Here is a 23,693-nt window from a genome sequence, read left to right on the forward strand (position 1 = left end):
TATACCAGGACCCAATGACACCCTATTCCCGATATAGTGCACTACTTTAGCCCAGGACACAATGACACCCTAGAGAGAGAGAGAGAGAGAGAGATATAGACAGAGTCTTAATTTGGTGTTTGTCCCATTTTGTGAATTCTTGGTTGGTGAGCGGACCCCAGACCTCACAAACAAAGGGAAATTGATTCTATAAATGATTGATATATATATATATATATATATATATATATATATAGAAGTATTTTTAGCCAGATCCAGATCATGTGGAATTTGATGTTCCTTTTGATGGCGTAGAAGGCCCTTTTGCCTTGTCAGATGGTTCACAGTGTTGTGGAAGTTACCCTTGGTGCTGATGTTTAGGCCGAGGAATGTGTCGTTTTTTGTGTGCTCTAAGGCAACAGTGTCTAGATGGAATTTGTATTTGTTGTCATGGCAACCGGACTTCTTTTTTTTGTTGCAACACCATTATTTTTGTCTTCCTGAGATAAACTGTCAGAGACAAAGTCTGACAGAATCTCTCTCCCTCTCCTCTTTACCTCTCTACCCCTCCCTCCTTCCTTCCTCCCTCCCTCCCACCCCCTTTACCTCCCTCCCTCCCTCCCTTCCTTCCTCCCTCCCTCCCTCCCACCCCCTTTACCTCGCTACCCTCCTTCCTTCCTTCCTTCCTTCCTTCCTCCCTCCCTCCCTCCCACCCCCTTTACCTCGCTACCCCTCCTTCCTTCCTTCCTTCCTCCCACCCCCTTTACCTCTCTACCTCCTTCCTTCTTTCCTTCCTTCCTTCCTACCTTCCTTCCTTCCTTCCACCCCCCTGTACCACTCTACCTCCTTCCTTCCTTCCCTACCTCCCCCCCTCCCTCCCTCCCTCTCTCCCTCCGAACAACACGTGGCTCTAGCTAGAAGCCCTGTCCAGGGAACAGGAGATTTATGAATGACTCTACAATGAGCCTCTGGTCCAGCAGACTAGCTCTATTAGTGTCTGTGTTAAAAGATGGGAAATCTGTGAGAGGGGGTTTCACATGAGTTCCCTGTCTCTGTGAGAGGGTTTTTCACATGAGTTCCCTGTCTCTGTGAGAGGGTTTTCACATGAGTTCCCTGTCTCTGTGAGAGGGTTTTCACATGAGTTCCCTGTCTCTGTGAGAGGGGTTTTCACGTGAGTTCCCTGTCTCTGTGAGAGGGGTTTTCACATGAGTTCCCTGTCTCTGTGAGAGGTTATTTCACATGAGTTCCCTGTCTCTGTGAGAGGGGATTTCACATGAGTTCCCTGTCTCTGTGAGAGGGGGTTTCACATGAGTTCCCTGTCTCTGTGAAAGGGTTTTCCACATGAGTTCCCTGTCTCTGTGAGAGGGTTTATCACATGAGTTCCCTGTCTCTGTGAGAGGGTTTTTCACATGAGTTCCCTGTCTCTGTGAGAGGGTTTTTCCACATGAGTTCCCTGTCTCTGTGAGAGGGTTTTTCCACATGAGTTCCCTGTCTCTGTGAGAGGGGTTTTCCACATGAGTTCCCTGTCTCTGTGAGAGGGGTTTTCACATGAGTTCCCTGTCTCTGTGAGAGGGGGTTTCACATGAGTTCCCTGTCTCTGTGAGAGGGGATTTCACATGAGTTCCCTGTCTCTGTGAGAGGGGGTTTCACATGAGTTCCCTGTCTCTGTGAGAGGGGGTTTCACATGAGTTCCCTGTCTCTGTGAGAGGGTTTTTCCACATGAGTTCCCTGTCTCTGTGAAAGGATTTTCCACATGAGTTCCCTGTCTCTGTGAGAGGTTTTTCACATGAGTTCCCTGTCTCTGTGGGAGGGTATTTCACATGAGTTCCCTGTCTATGTGAGAGGGTATTTCACATGAGTAACCTGTCTCTGTGAGAGGGGGTTTCACATGAGTTCCCTGTCTCTGTGAGAGGGGTTTTCACATGAGTAACCTGTCTCTGTGAGAGGGGTTTTCACATGAGTTCCCTGTCTCTGTGAGAGGGTATTTCACATGAGTTCCCTGTCTCTGTGAGAGGATTTTCCACATGAGTTCCCTGTCTCTGTGAGGGGGTTTTCCACATGAGTTCCCTGTCTCTGTGAGAGGGTATTTCACATGAGTTCCCTGTCTCTGTGAGAGGTTATTTCACATGAGTTCCCTGTCTCTGTGAGAGGTTATTTCACATGAGTTCCCTGTCTCTGTGAGAGGATTTTCACATGAGTTCCCTGTCTCTGTGAGAGGGTTTTTCCACATGAGTTCCCTGTCTCTGTGAGAGGGTATTTCACATGAGTTCCCTGTCTCTGTGAAAGGGTTTTCCACATGAGTTCCCTGTCTCTGTGAGAGGTTTTTCACATGAGTTCCCTGTCTCTGTGAGAGGGTATTTCACATGAGTTCCCTGTCTATGTGAGAGGGTATTTCACATGAGTAACCTGTCTCTGTGAGAGGGGTTTTCACATGAGTTCCCTGTCTCTGTGAGAGGGGTTTTCACATGAGTAACCTGTCTCTGTGAGAGGGGTTTTCACATGAGTTCCCTGTCTCTGTGAGAGGGTATTTCACATGAGTTCCCTGTCTCTGTGAGAGGGTTTTCCACATGAGTTCCCTGTCTCTGTGAGGGGGTTTTCCACATGAGTTCCCTGTCTCTGTGAGAGGGTATTTCACATGAGTTCCCTGTCTCTGTGAGAGGTTATTTCACATGAGTTCCCTGTCTCTGTGAGAGGGTTTTTCACATGAGTTCCCTGTCTCTGTGAGAGGATTTTTCACATGAGTTCCCTGTCTCTGTGAGAGGGTATTTCACATGAGTTCCCTGTCTCTGTGAGAGGGGGTTTCACATGAGTTCCCTGTCTCTGTGAGAGGGTTTTTCACATGAGTTCCCTGTCTCTGTGAGAGGGTTTTTCACGTGAGTAACCTGTCTCTGTGAGAGGGGTTTTCACATGAGTTCCCTGTCTCTGTGAGAGGGTTTTTCACATGAGTAACCTGTCTCTGTGAGAGGGTTTTCACATTAGTTCCCTGTCTCTGTGAGAGGGTTTTCACATGAGTTCCCTGTCTCTGTGAGAGGTTTTTCCACATGAGTTCCCTGTCTCTGTGAGAGGGTATTTCACATGAGTTCCCTGTCTCTGTGAGAGGGTTTTCCACATGAGTTCCCTGTCTCTGTGAGAGGATTTTCACATGAGTTCAGTGTCTCTGTGAGAGGTTATTTCACATGAGTTCCCTGTCTCTGTGAGAGGGGATTTCACATGAGTTCCCTGTCTCTGTGAGAGGGGGTTTCACATGAGTTCCCTGTCTCTGTGAGAGGGTTTTTCCACATGAGTTCCCTGTCTCTGTGAAAGGGTTTTCCACATGAGTTCCCTGTCTCTGTGAGAGGTTTTTCACATGAGTTCCCTGTCTCTGTGAGAGGATTTTTCACATGAGTTCCCTGTCTCTGTGAGAGGGGTTTTCACATGAGTTCCCTGTCTCTGTGAGAGGGTATTTCACATGAGTAACCTGTCTCTGTGAGAGGGGATTTCACGTGAGTTCCCTGTCTCTGTGAGAGGGGGTTTCACATGAGTTCCCTGTCTCTGTGGGAGGGTATTTCACATGAGTTCCCTGTCTCTGTGAGAGGTTATTTCACATGAGTTCCCTGTCTCTGTGAGAGGGTTTTTCACATGAGTTCCCTGTCTCTGTGAGAGGGTTTTTCACATGAGTTCCCTGTCTCTGTGAGAGGGGTTTTCACATGAGTTCCCTGTCTCTGTGAGAGGGGTTTTCACATGAGTTCCCTGTCTCTGTGAGAGGATTTTTCACATGAGTTCCCTGTCTCTGTGAGAGGTTATTTCACATGAGTTCCCTGTCTCTGTGAGAGGGTGTTTCACATGAGTTCCCTGTCTCTGTGAGAGGGGTTTTCACATGAGTTCCCTGTCTCTGTGAGAGGGTTTTTCACGAGTAACCTGTCTCTGTGAGAGGGGTTTTCACATGAGTTCCCCGTCTCTGTGAGAGGGTTTTCACATGAGTTCCCTGTCTCTGTGAGAGGGTTTTCCACATGAGTTCCCTGTCTCTGTGAGAGGGTTTTCCACATGAGTTCCCTGTCTCTGTGAGAGGGTTTTCCACATGAGTTCCCTGTCTTTGTGAGAGGGTATTTAGCTCACGCTCCACCTCGTCCTCTGTTCCTTTCTCTACAGTAAATCACATGTCCTGAGGGGGAAAAAAACTAAGGGAGGTTGTGTGTGAAACCCACTCGCGGTGGCGCCCTGGTTCCCACGCTGCAACTGTTACACCCGTTGCCTAGTTACGGCGGGCTGTGGCAAGGCACCGCTCTGTGGCCTGGACTCTGACAAGAGTCTCTCTCTCGATCCAATTCGAACTAATGGAGCTCTCTACACCACCACTTCTATAGTGATCCAATTAGAACTAATGGAGCTCTCTACACCACCACTTCTATAGTGATCCAATTAGAACTAATGGAGTTCTCTAAACCACCACTTCTATAGTGATCCAATTAGAACTAATGGAGTTCTCTAAACCACCACTTCTATAGTGATCCAATTAGAACTAATGGAGCTCTCTAAACCACCACTTCTATAGTGATCCAATTAGAACTAATGGAGCTCTCTAAACCACCACTTATATAGTGATCCAATTAGAACTAATGGAGTTCTCTAAACCACCACTTCTATAGTGATCCAATTAGAACTAATGGAGCTCTCTACACCAACACTTATATAGTGATCCAATTAGAACTAATGGAGTTCTCTAAACCACCACTTCTATAGTGATCCAATTAGACCTAATGGACAATACAGGGGGAGGCTGCATTCCTGCTATTCCTATCTCCGACCTCTATCCCTATCTCCGACCTCTATCCCTATCTCCGGCCTCTATCCCTATCTCCGGCCTCTATCCCTATCTCCGACCTCTATCCCTATCTCCGACCTCTATCCCTATCTCCGACCTCTATCCCTATCTCCGACCTCTATCCCTATCTCCGACCTCTATCCCTATCTCCGACCTCTATCCCTATCTCCGACCTCTATTCCTATCTCCGACCTCTATTCATAGAGAGGGAGGGAGGGAGGGAGGAAGGGAGGGAGGGAGGAAGGGAGGGGGGAGGAGGGAGGGAGGGGGGAGGGGTGGAGGGGTGGAGGGAGGGGTGGAGGGAGGGAGGGAGGGATATAGTGATGGAGGGATGGAGAGATATAGTGATGGAGGGATATAGTGATGGAGGGATGGAGAAATAGAGTGATAGAAGGAATGCTAAACGATGACAGCTGACGTTCTCACAACCCCTCTGTGACCCAGATAAGGACATGAGTCTCCTGGGAGAGAGGGACCGCCAGGCCGGCAGGACAGAGACTATACAACCCAGTTCCTCTGGTCAGAGACAGAGACTATACAACCCAGTTCCTCTGGTCAGAGACAGAGACTATACAACCCAGTTCCTCTGGTCAGAGACAGAGACTATACAACCCAGTCCCTCTGGTCAGAGACAGAGACTATACAACCCAGTTCCTCTGGTCAGAGACAGAGACTATACAACCCAGTTCCTCTGGTCAGAGACAGAGACTATACAACCCAGTTCCTCTGGTCAGAGACAGAGACTATACAACCCAGTTCCTCTGGTCAGAGACAGAGACTATACAACCCAGTTCCTCTGGTCAGAGACAGAGACTATACAACCCAGTCCCTCTGGTCAGAGACAGAGACTATACAACCCAGTTCCTCTGGTCAGAGACAGAGACTATACAACCCAGTTCCTCTGGTCAGAGACAGAGACTATACAACCCAGTTCCTCTGGTCAGAGACAGAGACTATACAACCCAGTTCCTCTGGTCAGAGACAGAGACTATACAACCCAGTTCCTCTGGTCAGAGACAGAGACTATACAACCCAGTTCCTCTGGTCAGAGACAGAGACTATACAACCCAGTTCCTCTGGTCAGAGACTATACAACCCAGTTCCTCTGGTCAGAGACAGAGACTATACAACCCAGTTCCTCTGGTCAGAGACAGAGACTATACAACCCAGTTCCTCTGGTCAGAGACAGAGACTATACAACCCAGTTCCTCTGGTCAGAGACAGAGACTATACAACCCAGTTCCTCTGGTCAGAGACAGAGACTATACAACCCAGTTCCTCTGGTCAGAGACTATACAACCCAGTTCCTCTGGTCAGAGACAGAGACTATACAACCCAGTTCCTCTGGTCAGAGACAGAGACTATACAACCCAGTTCCTCTGGTCAGAGACAGAGACTATACAACCCAGTTCCTCTGGTCAGAGACTATACAACCCAGTTCCTCTGGTCAGAGACTATACAACCCAGTTCCTCTGGTCAGAGACTATACAACCCAGTTCCTCTGGTCAGAGACTATACAACCCAGTTCCTCTGGTCAGAGACAGAGACTATACAACCCAGTTCCTCTGGTCAGAGACAGAGACTATACAACCCAGTTCCTCTGGTCAGAGACTATACAACCCAGTTCCTCTGGTCAGAGACTATACAACCCAGTCCCTCTGGTCAGAGACTATACAACCCAGTCCCTCTGGTCAGAGACAGAGACTATACAACCCAGTTCCTCTGGTCAGAGACTATACAACCCAGTTCCTCTGGTCAGAGACTATACAACCCAGTCCCTCTGGTCAGAGACAGAGACTATACAACCCAGTTCCTCTGGTCAGAGACTATACAACCCAGTTCCTCTGGTCAGAGACTATACAACCCAGTTCCTCTGGTCAGAGACAGAGACTATACAACCCAGTTCCTCTGGTCAGAGACAGAGACTATACAACCCAGTTCCTCTGGTCAGAGACAGAGACTATACAACCCAGTTCCTCTGGTCAGAGACAGAGACTATACAACCCAGTTCCTCTGGTCAGAGACTATACAACCCAGTTCCTCTGGACAGAGACTATACAACCCAGTTCCTCTGGACAGAGACAGAGACTATACAACCCAGTTCCTCTGGTCAGAGACTATACAACCCAGTTCCTCTGGTCAGAGACTATACAACCCAGTTCCTCTGGTCAGAGACTATACAACCCAGTTCCTCTGGTCAGAGACAGAGACTATACAACCCAGTTCCTCTGGTCAGAGACTATACAACCCAGTTCCTCTGGTCAGAGACTATACAACCCAGTTCCTCTGGTCAGAGACAGAGACTATACAACCCAGTTCCTCTGGTCAGAGACAGAGACTATACAACCCAGTTCCTCTGGTCAGAGACTATACAACCCAGTTCCTCTGGTCAGAGACAGAGACTATACAACCCAGTTCCTCTGGTCAGAGACTATACAACCCAGTTCCTCTGGTCAGAGACAGAGACTATACAACCCAGTTCCTCTGGTCAGAGACAGAGACTATACAACCCAGTTCCTCTGGTCAGAGACAGAGACTATACAACCCAGTTCCTCTGGTCAGAGACTATACAACCCAGTTCCTCTGGTCAGAGACTATACAACCCAGTTCCTCTGGTCAGAGACAGAGACTATACAACCCAGTTCCTCTGGTCAGAGACAGAGACTATACAACCCAGTTCCTCTGGTCAGAGACAGAGACTATACAACCCAGTTCCTCTGGTCAGAGACAGAGACTATACAACCCAGTTCCTCTGGTCAGAGACAGAGACTATACAACCCAGTTCCTCTGGTCAGAGACAGAGACTATACAACCCAGTTCCTCTGGTCAGAGACTATACAACCCAGTTCCTCTGGTCAGAGACAGAGACTATACAACCCAGTTCCTCTGGTCAGAGACTATACAACCCAGTTCCTCTGGTCAGAGACTATACAACCCAGTTCCTCTGGTCAGAGACTATACAACCCAGTTCCTCTGGTCAGAGACTATACAACCCAGTTCCTCTGGTCAGAGACTATACAACCCAGTTCCTCTGGTCAGAGACAGAGACTATACAACCCAGTTCCTCTGGTCAGAGACAGAGACTATACAACCCAGTTCCTCTGGTCAGAGACTATACAACCCAGTTCCTCTGGTCAGAGACTATACAACCCAGTTCCTCTGGTCAGAGACAGAGACTATACAACCCAGTTCCTCTGGTCAGAGACTATACAACCCAGTTCCTCTGGTCAGAGACTATACAACCCAGTTCCTCTGGTCAGAGACTATACAACCCAGTTCCTCTGGTCAGAGACTATACAACCCAGTTCCTCTGGTCAGAGACTATACAACCCAGTTCCTCTGGTCAGAGACTATACAACCCAGTTCCTCTGGTCAGAGACTATACAACCCAGTTCCTCTGGTCAGAGACTATACAACCCAGTTCCTCTGGTCAGAGACTATACAACCCAGTTCCTCTGGTCAGAGACAGAGACTATACAACCCAGTTCCTCTGGTCAGAGACAGAGACTATACAACCCAGTTCCTCTGGTCAGAGACAGAGACTATACAACCCAGTTCCTCTGGTCAGAGACAGAGACTATACAACCCAGTTCCTCTGGTCAGAGACTATACAACCCAGTTCCTCTGGTCAGAGACTATACAACCCAGTTCCTCTGGTCAGAGACTATACAACCCAGTTCCTCTGGTCAGAGACAGAGACTATACAACCCAGTCCCTCTGGTCAGAGACAGAGACTATACAACCCAGTTCCTCTGGTCAGAGACTATACAACCCAGTTCCTCTGGTCAGAGACAGAGACTATACAACCCAGTCCCTCTGGTCAGAGACAGAGACTATACAACCCAGTTCCTCTGGTCAGAGACTATACAACCCAGTTCCTCTGGTCAGAGACAGAGACTATACAACCCAGTCCCTCTGGTCAGAGACAGAGACTATACAACCCAGTTCCTCTGGTCAGAGACTATACAACCCAGTTCCTCTGGTCAGAGACTATACAACCCAGTTCCTCTGGTCAGAGACAGAGACTATACAACCCAGTTCCTCTGGTCAGAGACAGAGACTATACAACCCAGTTCCTCTGGTCAGAGACAGAGACTATACAACCCAGTTCCTCTGGTCAGAGACAGAGACTATACAACCCAGTTCCTCTGGTCAGAGACTATACAACCCAGTTCCTCTGGTCAGAGACTATACAACCCAGTTCCTCTGGTCAGAGACTATACAACCCAGTTCCTCTGGTCAGAGACTATACAACCCAGTTCCTCTGGTCAGAGACAGAGACTATACAACCCAGTTCCTCTGGTCAGAGACAGAGACTATACAACCCAGTTCCTCTGGTCAGAGACAGAGACTATACAACCCAGTTCCTCTGGTCAGAGACAGAGACTATACAACCCAGTTCCTCTGGTCAGAGACTATACAACCCAGTTCCTCTGGTCAGAGACTATACAACCCAGTTCCTCTGGTCAGAGACAGAGACTATACAACCCAGTTCCTCTGGTCAGAGACAGAGACTATACAACCCAGTTCCTCTGGTCAGAGACAGAGACTATACAACCCAGTTCCTCTGGTCAGAGACAGAGACTATACAACCCAGTTCCTCTGGTCAGAGACAGAGACTATACAACCCAGTTCCTCTGGTCAGAGACAGAGACTATACAACCCAGTTCCTCTGGTCAGAGACAGAGACTATACAACCCAGTTCCTCTGGTCAGAGACTATACAACCCAGTTCCTCTGGTCAGAGACTATACAACCCAGTTCCTCTGGTCAGAGACTATACAACCCAGTTCCTCTGGTCAGAGACAGAGACTATACAACCCAGTCCCTCTGGTCAGAGACAGAGACTATACAACCCAGTTCCTCTGGTCAGAGACTATACAACCCAGTTCCTCTGGTCAGAGACAGAGACTATACAACCCAGTTCCTCTGGACAGAGACAGAGACTATACAACCCAGTTCCTCTGGTCAGAGACTATACAACCCAGTTCCTCTGGTCAGAGACAGAGACTATACAACCCAGTTCCTCTGGACAGAGACAGAGACTATACAACCCAGTTCCTCTGGTCAGAGACAGAGACTATACAACCCAGTTCCTCTGGACAGAGACAGAGACTATACAACCCAGTTCCTCTGGTCAGAGACAGAGACTATACAACCCAGTTCCTCTGGTCAGAGACTATACAACCCAGTTCCTCTGGTCAGAGACAGAGACTATACAACCCAGTTCCTCTGGTCAGAGACTATACAACCCAGTTCCTCTGGTCAGAGACAGAGACTATACAACCCAGTTCCTCTGGTCAGAGACAGAGACTATACAACCCAGTTCCTCTGGTCAGAGACAGAGACTATACAACCCAGTTCCTCTGGTCAGAGACTATACAACCCAGTTCCTCTGGTCAGAGACAGAGACTATACAACCCAGTTCCTCTGGTCAGAGACAGAGACTATACAACCCAGTTCCTCTGGTCAGAGACAGAGACTATACAACCCAGTCCCTCTGGTCAGAGACTATACAACCCAGTCCCTCTGGTCAGAGACAGAGACTATACAACCCAGTTCCTCTGGTCAGAGACTATACAACCCAGTCCCTCTGGACAGAGACTATACAACCCAGTCCCTCTGGACAGAGACTATACAACCCAGTTCCTCTGGTCAGAGACTATACAACCCAGTCCCTCTGGACAGAGACTATACAACCCAGTCCCTCTGGACAGAGACTATACAACCCAGTCCCTCTGGACAGAGACTATACAACCCAGTTCCTCTGGTCAGAGACTATACAACCCAGTCCCTCTGGTCAGAGACAAACGCTGTGCTCCAGTAGTGTAAATGAGTTGAATCTACTGTGTTAGTACTTGGTGGGGCAGAGACATGCGCCCCTCGTTGGGTCCCCAGGACCAGGTTGAGGGGCAGAGACATGCGCCCCTCGTTGGGTCCCCAAGACCAGGATGGAGAAACGCTGTGTTCCAGTAGTGTTTCTCAATCCCCGGTCCATGGACCGTCACCGGTCCCGAGGAAATCTATGGAACTTAACCAAGCACTGTACTGAATACTCCAGCCTTAAGAAACCAGTAGGAGGAAACTAGGTTCTATTTCGGTAACCTACGGCCCTATGCAACCCAAAGGGGGGGGGTTGAAGACAGATGGAGAGAGAGGGAGACTTACCAGAGCAGACTTGCCTACGCCTCCAGAGCCCAGGACGACTAACTTGTATTCGCGCATCGTTCACTGTGTCTGGTGTCACCCTGTAGAGAGAGACAGAGGAGGCCAGGGTCAGCTAACCAGCTCAACATCTGGTAATAACATGGTAAACTATCATGTAATAACATGGTAACCTATGATGAGAATAACATGGTAATAACATGGTAATAACATGGTAATAACATGGTAAACTATCATGAGAATAACATGGTAAACTATCATGGCAATAACGTGGTAATAACATGGTAAAGTAACATGGTAATAACATGGTAATAACATGGTAATAACATGGTAATAACATGGTAATAACATGGTAATAACATGGTAATAACATGGTAATAACATGGTAATAACATGGTAATAACATGGTAATAACATGGTAATAACATGGTAATAACATGGTAATAACATGGTAATAACATGAGAATAACATGGTAATAGCATGGTAATAACATGAGAATAACATGGTAAACTAATGTAATAACTTCAGAATTGTTCAATGGCCTGTCATATATAAAGTGACTTATTGGACTGCAGAGAGCTGTGTTTCAGTTATAGAGAGAAGGACTGTTGAGTTGTAGATCTGTAAAATATTAAGCTTTAGGTCCAATCACTAAAGACATTAGTTCCAGTCACTATAGATGTATAGTATTAGTTCCAGTCACTATAGACATGAGTTCCAGCCACTATAGACATGAGTTCCAGTCACTATAGACATGAGTTCCAGTCACTATAGACATGAGTTCCAGTCACTATAGACATGAGTTCCAGTCACTATAGACATGAGTTCCAGTCACTATAGACATGAGTTCCAGTCACTATAGACATGAGTTCCAGTCACTATAGACATGAGTTCCAGTCACTATAGATGTATAGTATTAGTTCCAGTCACTATAGACATTAGTTCCACTCACTATAGACATGAGTTCCAGTCACTATAGACATGAGTTCCAGTCACTATAGACATGAGTTCCAGTCACTATAGACATGAGTTCCAGTCACTATAGATGTATAGTATTAGTTCCAGTCACTATAGACATGAGTTCCACTCACTATAGACATGAGTTCCAGTCACTATAGACATGAGTTCCAGTCACTATAGATATGAGTTCCAGCCACTATAGACATGAGTTCCAGCCACTATAGACATGAGTTCCAGTCACTATAGACATGAGTTCCAGTCACTATAGACATGAGTTCCAGTCACTATAGACATGAGTTCCAGTCACTATAGACATGAGTTCCAGTCACTATAGATGTATAGTATTAGTTCCAGTCACTATAGACATGAGTTCCAGTCACTATAGATATGAGTTCCAGCCACTATAGACATGAGTTCCAGTCACTATAGACATGAGTTCCAGTCACTATAGACATGAGTTCCAGTCACTATAGATGTATAGTATTAGTTCCAGTCACTATAGACATATAGTATTAGTTCCAGTCACTATAGATATGAGTTCCAGCCACTATAGACATGAGTTCCAGTCACTATAGACATGAGTTCCAGTCACTATAGACATGAGTTCCAGTCACTATAGATGTATAGTATTAGTTCCAGTCACTATAGACATGAGTTCCACTCACTATAGACATGAGTTCCAGTCACTATAGATATGAGTTCCAGCCACTATAGACATGAGTTCCAGCCACTATAGACATGAGTTCCAGCCACTATAGACATGAGTTCCAGTCACTATAGACATGAGTTCCAGTCACTATAGACATGAGTTCCAGTCACTATAGACATGAGTTCCAGTCACTATAGACATGAGTTCCAGTCACTATAGATATGAGTTCCAGCCACTATAGACATGAGTTCCAGTCACTATAGACATGAGTTCCAGCCACTATAGACATGAGTTCCAGTCACTATAGACATGAGTTCCAGTCACTATAGACATGAGTTCCAGTCACTATAGACATTAGTTCCAGGCACTATAGATGTATAGTATTAGTTCCAGTCACTATAGACATTAGTTCCAGTCACTATAGACATGAGTTCCAGTCACTATAGACATTAGTTCCAGTCACTATAGACATTAGTTCCAGTCACTATAGACATTAGTTCCAGTCACTATAGACATGAGTTCCAGTCACTATAGATATGAGTTCCAGTCACTATAGACATGAGTTCCACTCACTATAGACATGAGTTCCAGACACTATAGACATTAGTTCCAGTCACTATAGACATTAGTTCCAGTCACTATAGACATGAGTTCCAGTCACTATAGACATTAGTTCCAGTCACTATAGACATTAGTTCCAGTCACTATAGACATTAGTTCCAGTCACTATAGACATTAGTTCCAGTCACTATAGACATGAGTTCCAGTCACTATAGACATTAGTTCCAGTCACTATAGACATTAGTTCCAGTCACTATAGACATGAGTTCCAGCCACTATAGACATGAGTTCCAGTCACTATAGACATGAGTTCCAGTCACTATAGACATGAGTTCCAGTCACTATAGACATTAGTTCCAGGCACTATAGATGTATAGTATTAGTTCCAGTCACTATAGACATTAGTTCCAGTCACTATAGACATGAGTTCCAGTCACTATAGACATTAGTTCCAGTCACTATAGACATTAGTTCCAGTCACTATAGACATTAGTTCCAGTCACTATAGACATGAGTTCCAGTCACTATAGATATGAGTTCCAGTCACTATAGACATGAGTTCCACTCACTATAGACATGAGTTCCAGACACTATAGACATTAGTTCCAGTCACTATAGACATTAGTTCCAGTCACTATAGACATTAGTTCCAGTCACTATAGACATTAGTTCCAGTCACTATAGACATTAGTTCCAGTCACTATAGACATTAGTTCCAGTCACTATAGACATGAGTTCCAGTCACTATAGATATGAGTTCCAGTCACTATAGACATGAGTTCCACTCACTATAGACATGAGTTCCAGTCACTATAGATGTATAGTATTAGTTCCAGTCACTATAGACATGAGTTCCAGTCACTATAGACATGAGTTCCAGTCACTATAGATATGAGTTCCAGCCACTATAGACATGAGTTCCAGCCACTATAGGCATTAGTTCCAGTCACTATAGGCATTAGTTCCAGACACTATAGGCATGAGTTCCAGTCACTATAGACATGAGTTCCAGTCACTATAGGCATTAGTTCCAGACACTATAGGCATGAGTTCCAGCCACTATAGACATGAGTTCCAGCCACTATAGGCATTAGTTCCAGTCACTATAGGCATTAGTTCCAGTCACTATAGGCATGAGTTCCAGTCACTATAGACATGAGTTCCAGCCACACACACAGTTTTCTGCCACCCACTCTGGCCTCTCTTCGCCTCTCTCCTTCGCCTCTCTCCTTCACCTCTCTCCTTCACCTCTCTCCTTCGCCTCTCTCCTTCACCTCTCTCCTTCACCTCTCTCCTTCACCTCTCTCCTTCGCCTCTCTCCTTCTGCATCATGCAACACTTATGCTAATTCCACCAACATTTACTGAGCGCATCGCCGAGTTGGACAAAGGCATAAATACATGAAATATCCTGTCACCTCTTTGATTTTGACCAGGTCAGACGGACGAGGCCAGACACATCAAAGACTGTCACCTCTTTGATTTTGACCAGGTCAGACGGACGAGGCCAGACGGACGAGGCCAGACACATCAAAGACTGTCACCTCTTTGATTTTGACCAGGTCAGACGGACGAGGCCAGACAGATCAAAGACTGTCACCTCTTTGATTTTGACCAGGTCAGACGGACGAGGCCAGACAGATCAAAGACTGTCACCTCTTTGATTTTGACCAGGTCAGACGGACGAGGCCAGACACATCAAAGACTGATAAGAGGGATGAAAAAGAAGAGGTAGAGATAGATGGAGGAAGAGAGGAGACAAAGGAAGGATTAAAAGACCATTCAAGACAAATACCCCCTTTTCTGATTTTCTGATGCTAAGAGCTACACAACTAAACTTCTGCTGTCATCTAATGCCTGAGATTTAATTTATATTGGCAGAGGATAGAGAAGGAGAGTGACAGAGACAGAGAGAGAGAGGAGAGAGAGATATGAGAGACAGAGAGAAAGACAGAGAGAAAGGCAGCGAGAGAGAGGGAGAGAGAGACACAGAGAGACAGAGAGAGAGAGGAGAGAGAGATATGAGAGACAGAGAGAAAGACAGAGAGAAAGGCAGCGAGAGAGAGAGACACAGAGAGACACAGAGAGACAGAGAGAGGAAATCCCCACTAAACACCCATGAGGCTGACAGAGAGAAAGGCAGAGAGAGCTGTCTCCTGCTGTCTCCTGCTGTCTCCTCTCTTCCTCCATCTCTCTATTACCAGACCATCAGACTGTTGAACACTAAACACCCATGTTGAACTGTTCTATCACCATCAGACTGTTGAACAGCTTCTATCACCATCAGACTGTTGAACAGCTTCTATCACCATCAGACTGTTGAACAGCTTCTATCACCATCAGACTGTTGAACAGATCCCATCAGACTGTTGAACAGCTTCTATCACCATCAGACTGTTGAACAGCTTCTATCAACAGATTCTATCAGACTGTTGAACAGCTTCTATCACCATCAGACTGTTGAACAGATTCTATCACCATCAGACTGTTGAACAGCTTCTATCACCATCAGACTGTTGAACAGATTCTATTACCATCAGACTGTTGAACAGCTTCTATCACCATCAGACTGTTGAACAGCTTCTATTACCATCAGACTGTTGAACAGCTTCTATCACCATCAGACTGTTGAACAGCTTCTATCACCATCAGACTGTTGAACAGATTCTATCACCATCAGACTGTTGAACAGCTTCTATTACCATCAGACTGTTGAACAGATTCTATTACCATCAGACTGTTGAACAGCTTCTATCACCATCAGACTGTTGAACAGCTTCTATCACCATCAGACTGTTGAACAGATTCTATCACCATCAGACTGTTGAACAGATTCTATTACCATCAGACTGTTGAACAGCTTCTATCACCATCAGACTGTTGAACAGCTTCTATCACCATCAGACTGTTGAACAGATTCTATTACCTGACCATCAGACTGTTGAACAGATTCTATTACCATCAGACTGTTGAACAGCTTCTATCACCATCAGACTGTTGAACAGCTTCTATCACCATCAGACTGTTGAACAGATTCTATCACCATCAGACTGTTGAACATCTTCTATCACCATCAGACTGTTGAACAGCTTCTATCACCATCAGACTGTTGAACAGCTTCTATCACCATCAGACTGTTGAACAGCTTCTATCACCATCAGGCTGTTGAACGGCTTCTATTACCATCAGACTGTTGAACAGCTTCTATCACCATCAGACTGTTGAACGGCTTCTATCTCTATCAGACTGTTGAACAGCTTCTATCACCATCAGACTGTTGAACAGCTTCTATCACCATCAGACTGTTGAACAGCTTCTATCACCATCAGACTGTTGAACAGCTTCTATCACCATCAGACTGTTGAACAGCTTCTATCACCATCAGACTGTTGAACAGCTTCTATTACCATCAGACTGTTGAACAGATTCTATCACCATCAGACTGTTGAACAGCTTCTATCACCATCAGACTGTTGAACAGCTTCTATCACCATCAGACTGTTGAACAGCTTCTATCACCATCAGACTGTTGAACAGCTTCTATCACCATCAGACTGTTGAACAGCTTCTATCACCATCAGACTGTTGAACAGCTTCTATCACCATCAGACTGTTGAACAGCTTCTATCAGACTGTTGAACAGCTTCTATCACCATCAGACTGTTGAACAGCTTCTATCACCATCAGACTGTTGAACAGCTTCTATCACCATCAGACTGTTGAACAGCTTCTATCAGACTGTTGAACAGCTTCTATCACCATCAGACTGTTGAACAGCTTCTATCACCATCAGACTGTTGAACAGCTTCTATCACCATCAGACTGTTGAACAGCTTCTATCACCATCAGACTGTTGAACAGCTTCTATCACCATCAGACTGTTGAACAGCTTCTATCACCATCAGACTGTTGAACAGCTTCTATCACCATCAGACTGTTGAACAGCTTCTATCACCATCAGACTGTTGAACAGCTTCTATCACCATCAGACTGTTGAACAGCTTCTATCACCATCAGACTGTTGAACAGCTTCTATCACCATCAGACTGTTGAACAGCTTCTATCACCATCAGACTGTTGAACAGCTTCTATCACCATCAGACTGTTGAACAGCTTCTATCACCATCAGACTGTTGAACAGCTTCTATCAGACTGTTGAACAGCTTCTATCACCATCAGACTGTTGAACAGCTTCTATCACCATCAGACTGTTGAACAGCTTCTATCACCATCAGACTGTTGAACAGCTCAGACTGTTGAACAGCTTCTATCACCATCAGACTGTTGAACAGCTTCTATCACCATCAGACTGTTGAACGGCTTCTATCCATCAGACTGTTGAACATTACCATCAGACTGTTGAACAGCTTCTATCACCATCAGACTGTTGAACAGCCATCCCATCAGACTGTCTGACCAGGTGATACACAGACCATCAGACTGTTGAAGCTTCAAACACCACTCAGACTGTTGACACTCATCACCATCAGACTGTCCCATGCTACCATCAGACTGTTGAACCACTGCAACTTCACCATTTCACACTGTGTATTTAAAATACTGTCACCCTGATGTATTTTAGTTATACTGTTTATACACACACACACACACACACACACACACACACACACACACACACACACACACACACACACACACACACACACACACACACACACACACACACACACACACACACACACACACACACACACACACACACACACACACACACACACACACACACACACACACAGCTTATGTATTTATACACTGGATTCTCAACACAGCTCACTGTAAGAAATCTACTGCTGTACATTTCATTCTTATCTGATCTTGTGTACATTCTCCGGGTCTAGATGGATATAGATGGATATAGATGGGTGTAGATGGATATAGATGGGTCTAGATGGGTGTAGATGGATATAGATGGGTCTAGATGGGTCTAGATGGGTATAGATGGGTCTAGATGGATATAGATGGGTGTAGATGGGTATAGATGGATATAGATGGGTCTAGATGGGTCTAGATGGATATAGATGGGTATAGATGGGTCTAGATGGGTCTAGATGGATATAGATGGATCTAGATGGGTCTAGATGGGTCTAGATGGGTCTAGATGGGTGTAGATGGGTCTAGATGGATATAGATGGGTCTAGATGGTATAGATGGGTCTAGATGGGTATAGATGGTATAGATGGGTGTAGATGGGTCTAGATGGGTCTAGATGGGTCTAATAATAATATAATAATATATGCCATTTAGCAGACGCTTTTATCCAAAGCGACTTACAGTCATGTGTGCATACATTCTACGTATGGGTGGTCCCGGGGATCGAACCCACTACCCTGGCGTTACAAGCGCCATGCTCTACCAACTGAGCTACAGAAGGACCATAGGACCATGTCTAGATGGGTGTAGATGGGTGTAGATGGGTCTAGATGGGTCTAGATGGGTCTAGATGGATATAGATGGGTCTAGATGGATATAGATGGGTCTAGATGGGTATAGATGGGTATAGATGGTATAGATGGGTCTAGATGGGTCTTGATGGGTGTAGATGGGTCTAGATGGGTCTAGATGGGTCTAGATGGATATAGATGGATATAGATGGGCCTAGATGGATATATATGGGTCTAGATGGATATAGATGGGTCTAGATGGATATAGTTAATGTTCACTGCAACAACAGTAATATACAGACAGACTGTAATGATAGTAGTCTTCCTCTTCTGAGGAGGAGTAGGAAGGATCGGACCAACATGCAGCGCAGTGCGTGTTCATGATCTTATAATTACACTGAACACCAGAACAAAAATAACAAAAACAGAACAAACGAAACAGTCCTGTCTGGTACAGAGACAGAAACAGCCCTGTCTGGTACAGAGACAGAAACAGAAACAGCCCTGTCTGGTACAGAGACAGAAACAGCCCTGTCTGGTAGAGAGACAGAAACAGCCCTGTCTGGTACAGAGACAGAAACAGCCCTGTCTGGTACAGAGACAGAAACAGCCCTGTCTGGTACAGAGACAGAAACAGTCCTGTCTGGTACAGAGACAGAAACAGCCCTGTCTGGTACAGAGACAGAAACAGCCCTGTCTGGTAGAGAGACAGAAACAGCCCTGTCTGGTAGAGAGACAGAAACAGTCCTGTCTGGTACAGAGACAGAAACAGCCCTGTCTGGTACAGAGACAGAAACAGCCCTGTCTGGTACAGAGACAGAAACAGCCCTGTCTGGTACAGAGACAGAAACAGCCCTGTCTGGTACAGAGACAGAAACAGCCCTGTCTGGTACAGAGACAGAAACAGCCCTGTCTGGTACAGAGACAGAAACAGCCCTGTCTGGTACAGAGACAGAAACAGCCCTGTCTGGTACAGAGACAGAAACAGCCCTGTCTGGTACAGAGACAGAAACAGCCCTGTCTGGTACAGAGACAGAAACAGCCCTGTCTGGTACAGAGACAGAAACAGCCCTGTCTGGTACAGAGACAGAAACAGCCCTGTCTGGTACAGAGACAGAAACAGCCCTGTCTGGTACAGAGACAGAAACAGCCCTGTCTGGTACAGAGACAGAAACAGCCCTGTCTGGTACAGAGACAGAAACAGCCCTGTCTGGTACAGAGACAGAAACAGCCCTGTCTGGTACAGAGACAGAAACAGCCCTGTCTGGGTACAGAGACAGAAACAGCCCTGTCTGGTACAGAGACAGAAACAGCCCTGTCTGGTACAGAGACAGAAACAGCCCTGTCTGGTACAGAGACAGAAACAGCCCTGTCTGGTACAGAGACAGAAACAGCCCTGTCTGAAACAGTACAGAGACAGAAACAGCCCTGTCTGGGTACAGAGACAGAAACAGCCCTGTCTGGTACAGAGACAGAAACAGCCCTGTCTGGTACAGAGACAGAAACAGCCCTGTCTGGTACAGAGACAGAAACAGCCCTGTCTGGTACAGAGACAGAAACAGCCCTGTCTGGTACAGAGACAGAAACAGCCCTGTCTGGTACAGAGACAGAAACAGCCCTGTCTGGTACAGAGACAGAAACAGCCCTGTCTGGTACAGAGACAGAAACAGCCCTGTCTGGTACAGAGACAGAAACAGCCCTGTCTGGTACAGAGACAGAAACAGCCCTGTCTGGTACAGAGACAGAAACAGCCCTGTCTGGTACAGAGACAGAAACAGCCCTGTCTGGTACAGAGACAGAAACAGCCCTGTCTGGTACAGAGACAGAAACAGCCCTGTCTGGTACAGAGACAGAAACAGACAGACAGAAGACTCCTGTCTGGTACAAGACAGAAACAGCCCTGTCTGGTACAGACAGAAACAGTAATGTCTGGTACAGAGACAGAAACAGCCAGAAGACTGTCTGGTACAGAGACAGAAACAACCCTGTAATACAGAGACAGACAGAAGACCTGTCTGGTACAGAGACAGAAACAGCCCTGTCTGGTACAGAGACAGAAACAGCCCTGTCTGGTACAGAGACAGAAACAGCCCTGTCTGGTACAGAGACAGAAACAGCCCTGTCTGGTACAGAGACAGAAACAGCCCTGTCTGGTACAGAGACAGAAACAGCCCTGTCTGGTACAGAGACAGAAACAGCCCTGTCTGGTACAGAGACAGAAACAGCCCTGTCTGTTACAGAGACAGAAACAGCCCTGTCACAGACAGACAGAAGACTGTTAATGTTTCACAGAGACAGTAATACAGCCCTGTCTGGTACAGAGACAGAAACAGCCCTGTCTGGTACAGAGACAGAAACAGCCCTGTCTGGTACAGAGACAGAAAATACAGACAGACAGAAGACTAGTTAATGTTTCACAGAGACAGAAAACAACTACCCACAACAGTCAAAGGGTGAAAACAGGCTGCCTAAGTAATGGTTCTCAATCAGAGACAACTAGTTAATGTTTCACTACAACAACAACAGTTGACAGCTGCCTCTGATTGGGAACCATACCAGGCCAAACACATAGAAATACAAAAACAGACAATGCCCACCCAACTCACACCAGACAGACAGAAGACTGACCACCCTAACACAGAGACATAAAAAACAGCTAACACACAGACAGACAGAAGACTAGTTAATGTTTCACTACAACAACAACAGTAATACACAGACAGACAGAAGACTAGTTAATGTTTCACTACAACAACAACAGTAATACACAGACAGACAGAAGACTAGTTAATGTTTCACTACAACAACAACAGTAATACACAGACAGACAGAAGACTAGTTAATGTTTCACTACAACAACAGTAATACACAGACAGACAGAAGACTAGTTAATGTTTCACTACAACAACAACAGTAATACACAGACAGACAGAAGACTAGTTAATGTTTCACTACAACAACAACAACAGTAATACACAGACAGACAGAAGACTAGTTAATGTTTCACTACAACAACAACAGTAATACACAGACAGACAGAAGACTAGTTAATGTTTCACTACAACAACAGTAATACACAGACAGACAGAAGACTAGTTAATGTTTCACTACAACAACAACAGTAATACACAGACAGACAGAAGACTAGTTAATGTTTCACTACAACAACAACAGTAATACACAGACAGACAGAAGACTAGTTAATGTTTCACTACAACAACAACAACAGTAATACACAGACAGACAGAAGACTAGTTAATGTTTCACTACAACAACAACAAGACAGTAATACACACAACAGACAAATGTTTCACTACAACAACAACAACAGTAATACACAGACAGACAGAAGACTAGTTAATGTTTCACTACAACAACAACAGTAATACACAGACAGACAGAAGACTAGTTAATGTTTCACTACAACAACAACAGTAATACACAGACAGACAGAAGACTAGTTAATGTTTCACTACAACAACAACAGTAATACACAGACAGACAGAAGACTAGTTAATGTTTCACTACAACAACAACAGTAATATACAGACAGACAGAAGACTAGTTAATGTTTCACTACAACAACAGTAATACACAGACAGACAGAAGACTAGTTAATGTTTCACTACAACAACAGTAATACACAGACAGACAGAAGACTAGTTAATGTTTCACTACAACAACAGTAATACACAGACAGACAGAAGACTAGTTAATGTTTCACTACTACAACAACAGTAATACACAGACAGACAGAAGACTAGTTAATGTTTCACTACAACAACAACAGTAATATACAGACCGACAGAAGACTAGTTAATGTTTCACTACAACAACAACAGTAATATACAGACCGACAGAAGACTAGTTAATGTTTCACTACAACAACAACAGTAATATACAGACCGACAGAAGACTAGTTAATGTTTCACTACAACAACAACAGTAATATACAGACCGACAGAAGACTAGTTAATGTTTCACTACAACAACAACAGTAATACACAGACAGACAGAAGACTAGTTAATGTTTCACTACAACAACAACAGTAATACACAGACAGACAGAAGACTAGTTAATGTTTCACTACAACAACAACAGTAATACACAGACAGACAGAAGACTAGTTAATGTTTCACTACAACAACAACAGTAATACACAGACAGACAGAAGACTAGTTAATGTTTCACTACAACAACAACAGTAATACACAGACAGACAGAAGACTAGTTAATGTTTCACTACAACAACAGTAATATACAGACAGACAGAAGACTAGTTAATGTTTCACTACAACAACAACAGTAATATACAGACAGACAGAAGACTAGTTAATGTTTCACTACAACAACAACAGACAGACAGAAGACTAGTAATACACAGACAGACAGAAGACTAGTTAATGTTTCACTACAACAACAACAACAGTAATATACAGACAGACAGAAGACTAGTTAATGTTTCACTACAACAACAACAGTAATATACAGACAGACAGAAGACTAGTTAATGTTTCACTACAACAACAACAACAGTAATATACAGACAGACAGAAGACTAGTTAATGTTTCACTACAACAACAACAGTAATATACAGACAGACAGAAGACTAGTTAATGTTTCACTACAACAACAACAACAGTAATATACAGACAGACAGAAGACTAGTTAATGTTTCACTACAACAACAACAACAGTAATATACAGACAGACAGAAGACTAGTTAATGTTTCACTACAACAACAACAACAGTAATATACAGACAGACAGAAGACTAGTTAATGTTTCACTACAACAACAGTAATATACAGACAGACAGAAGACTAGTTAATGTTTCACTACAACAACAACAACAGTAATATACAGACAGACAGAAGACTAGTTAATGTTTCACTACAACAACAATAGTAATATACAGACAGACAGAAGACTAGTTAATGTTTCACTACAACAACAACAACAGTAATATACAGACAGACAGAAGACTAGTTAATGTTTCACTACAACAACAACAGTAATATACAGACAGACAGAAGACTAGTTAATGTTTCACTACAACAACAATAGTAATATACAGACAGACAGAAGACTAGTTAATGTTTCACTACAACAACAGTAATATACAGACAGACAGAAGACTAGTTAATGTTTCACTACAACAACAATAGTAATATA

General features: G+C 44.8%; 1 protein-coding gene across 1 annotated transcript in view; it reads right to left on the reverse strand.

Annotated features, from left to right (window-relative positions):
• LOC124020931 (ras-related protein Rap-1b-like) overlaps positions 1 to 23,693 on the reverse strand; it is a 117,621-nt gene that overhangs the window by 28,734 nt on the left and 65,194 nt on the right. Inside the window, exon 2 of the mRNA XM_046336242.1 lies at positions 10,948 to 11,027. Coding sequence (XP_046192198.1) covers positions 10,948 to 11,004 — 57 coding nt within the window. The 5' untranslated portion in view covers positions 11,005 to 11,027. The remainder of the gene's footprint in view (positions 1 to 10,947; positions 11,028 to 23,693) is intronic.

The sequence above is a fragment of the Oncorhynchus gorbuscha genome, unplaced genomic scaffold (assembly GCF_021184085.1).
Source record: "Oncorhynchus gorbuscha isolate QuinsamMale2020 ecotype Even-year unplaced genomic scaffold, OgorEven_v1.0 Un_scaffold_994, whole genome shotgun sequence".
NCBI classification, from domain to species: Eukaryota; Metazoa; Chordata; class Actinopteri; order Salmoniformes; family Salmonidae; genus Oncorhynchus; species Oncorhynchus gorbuscha.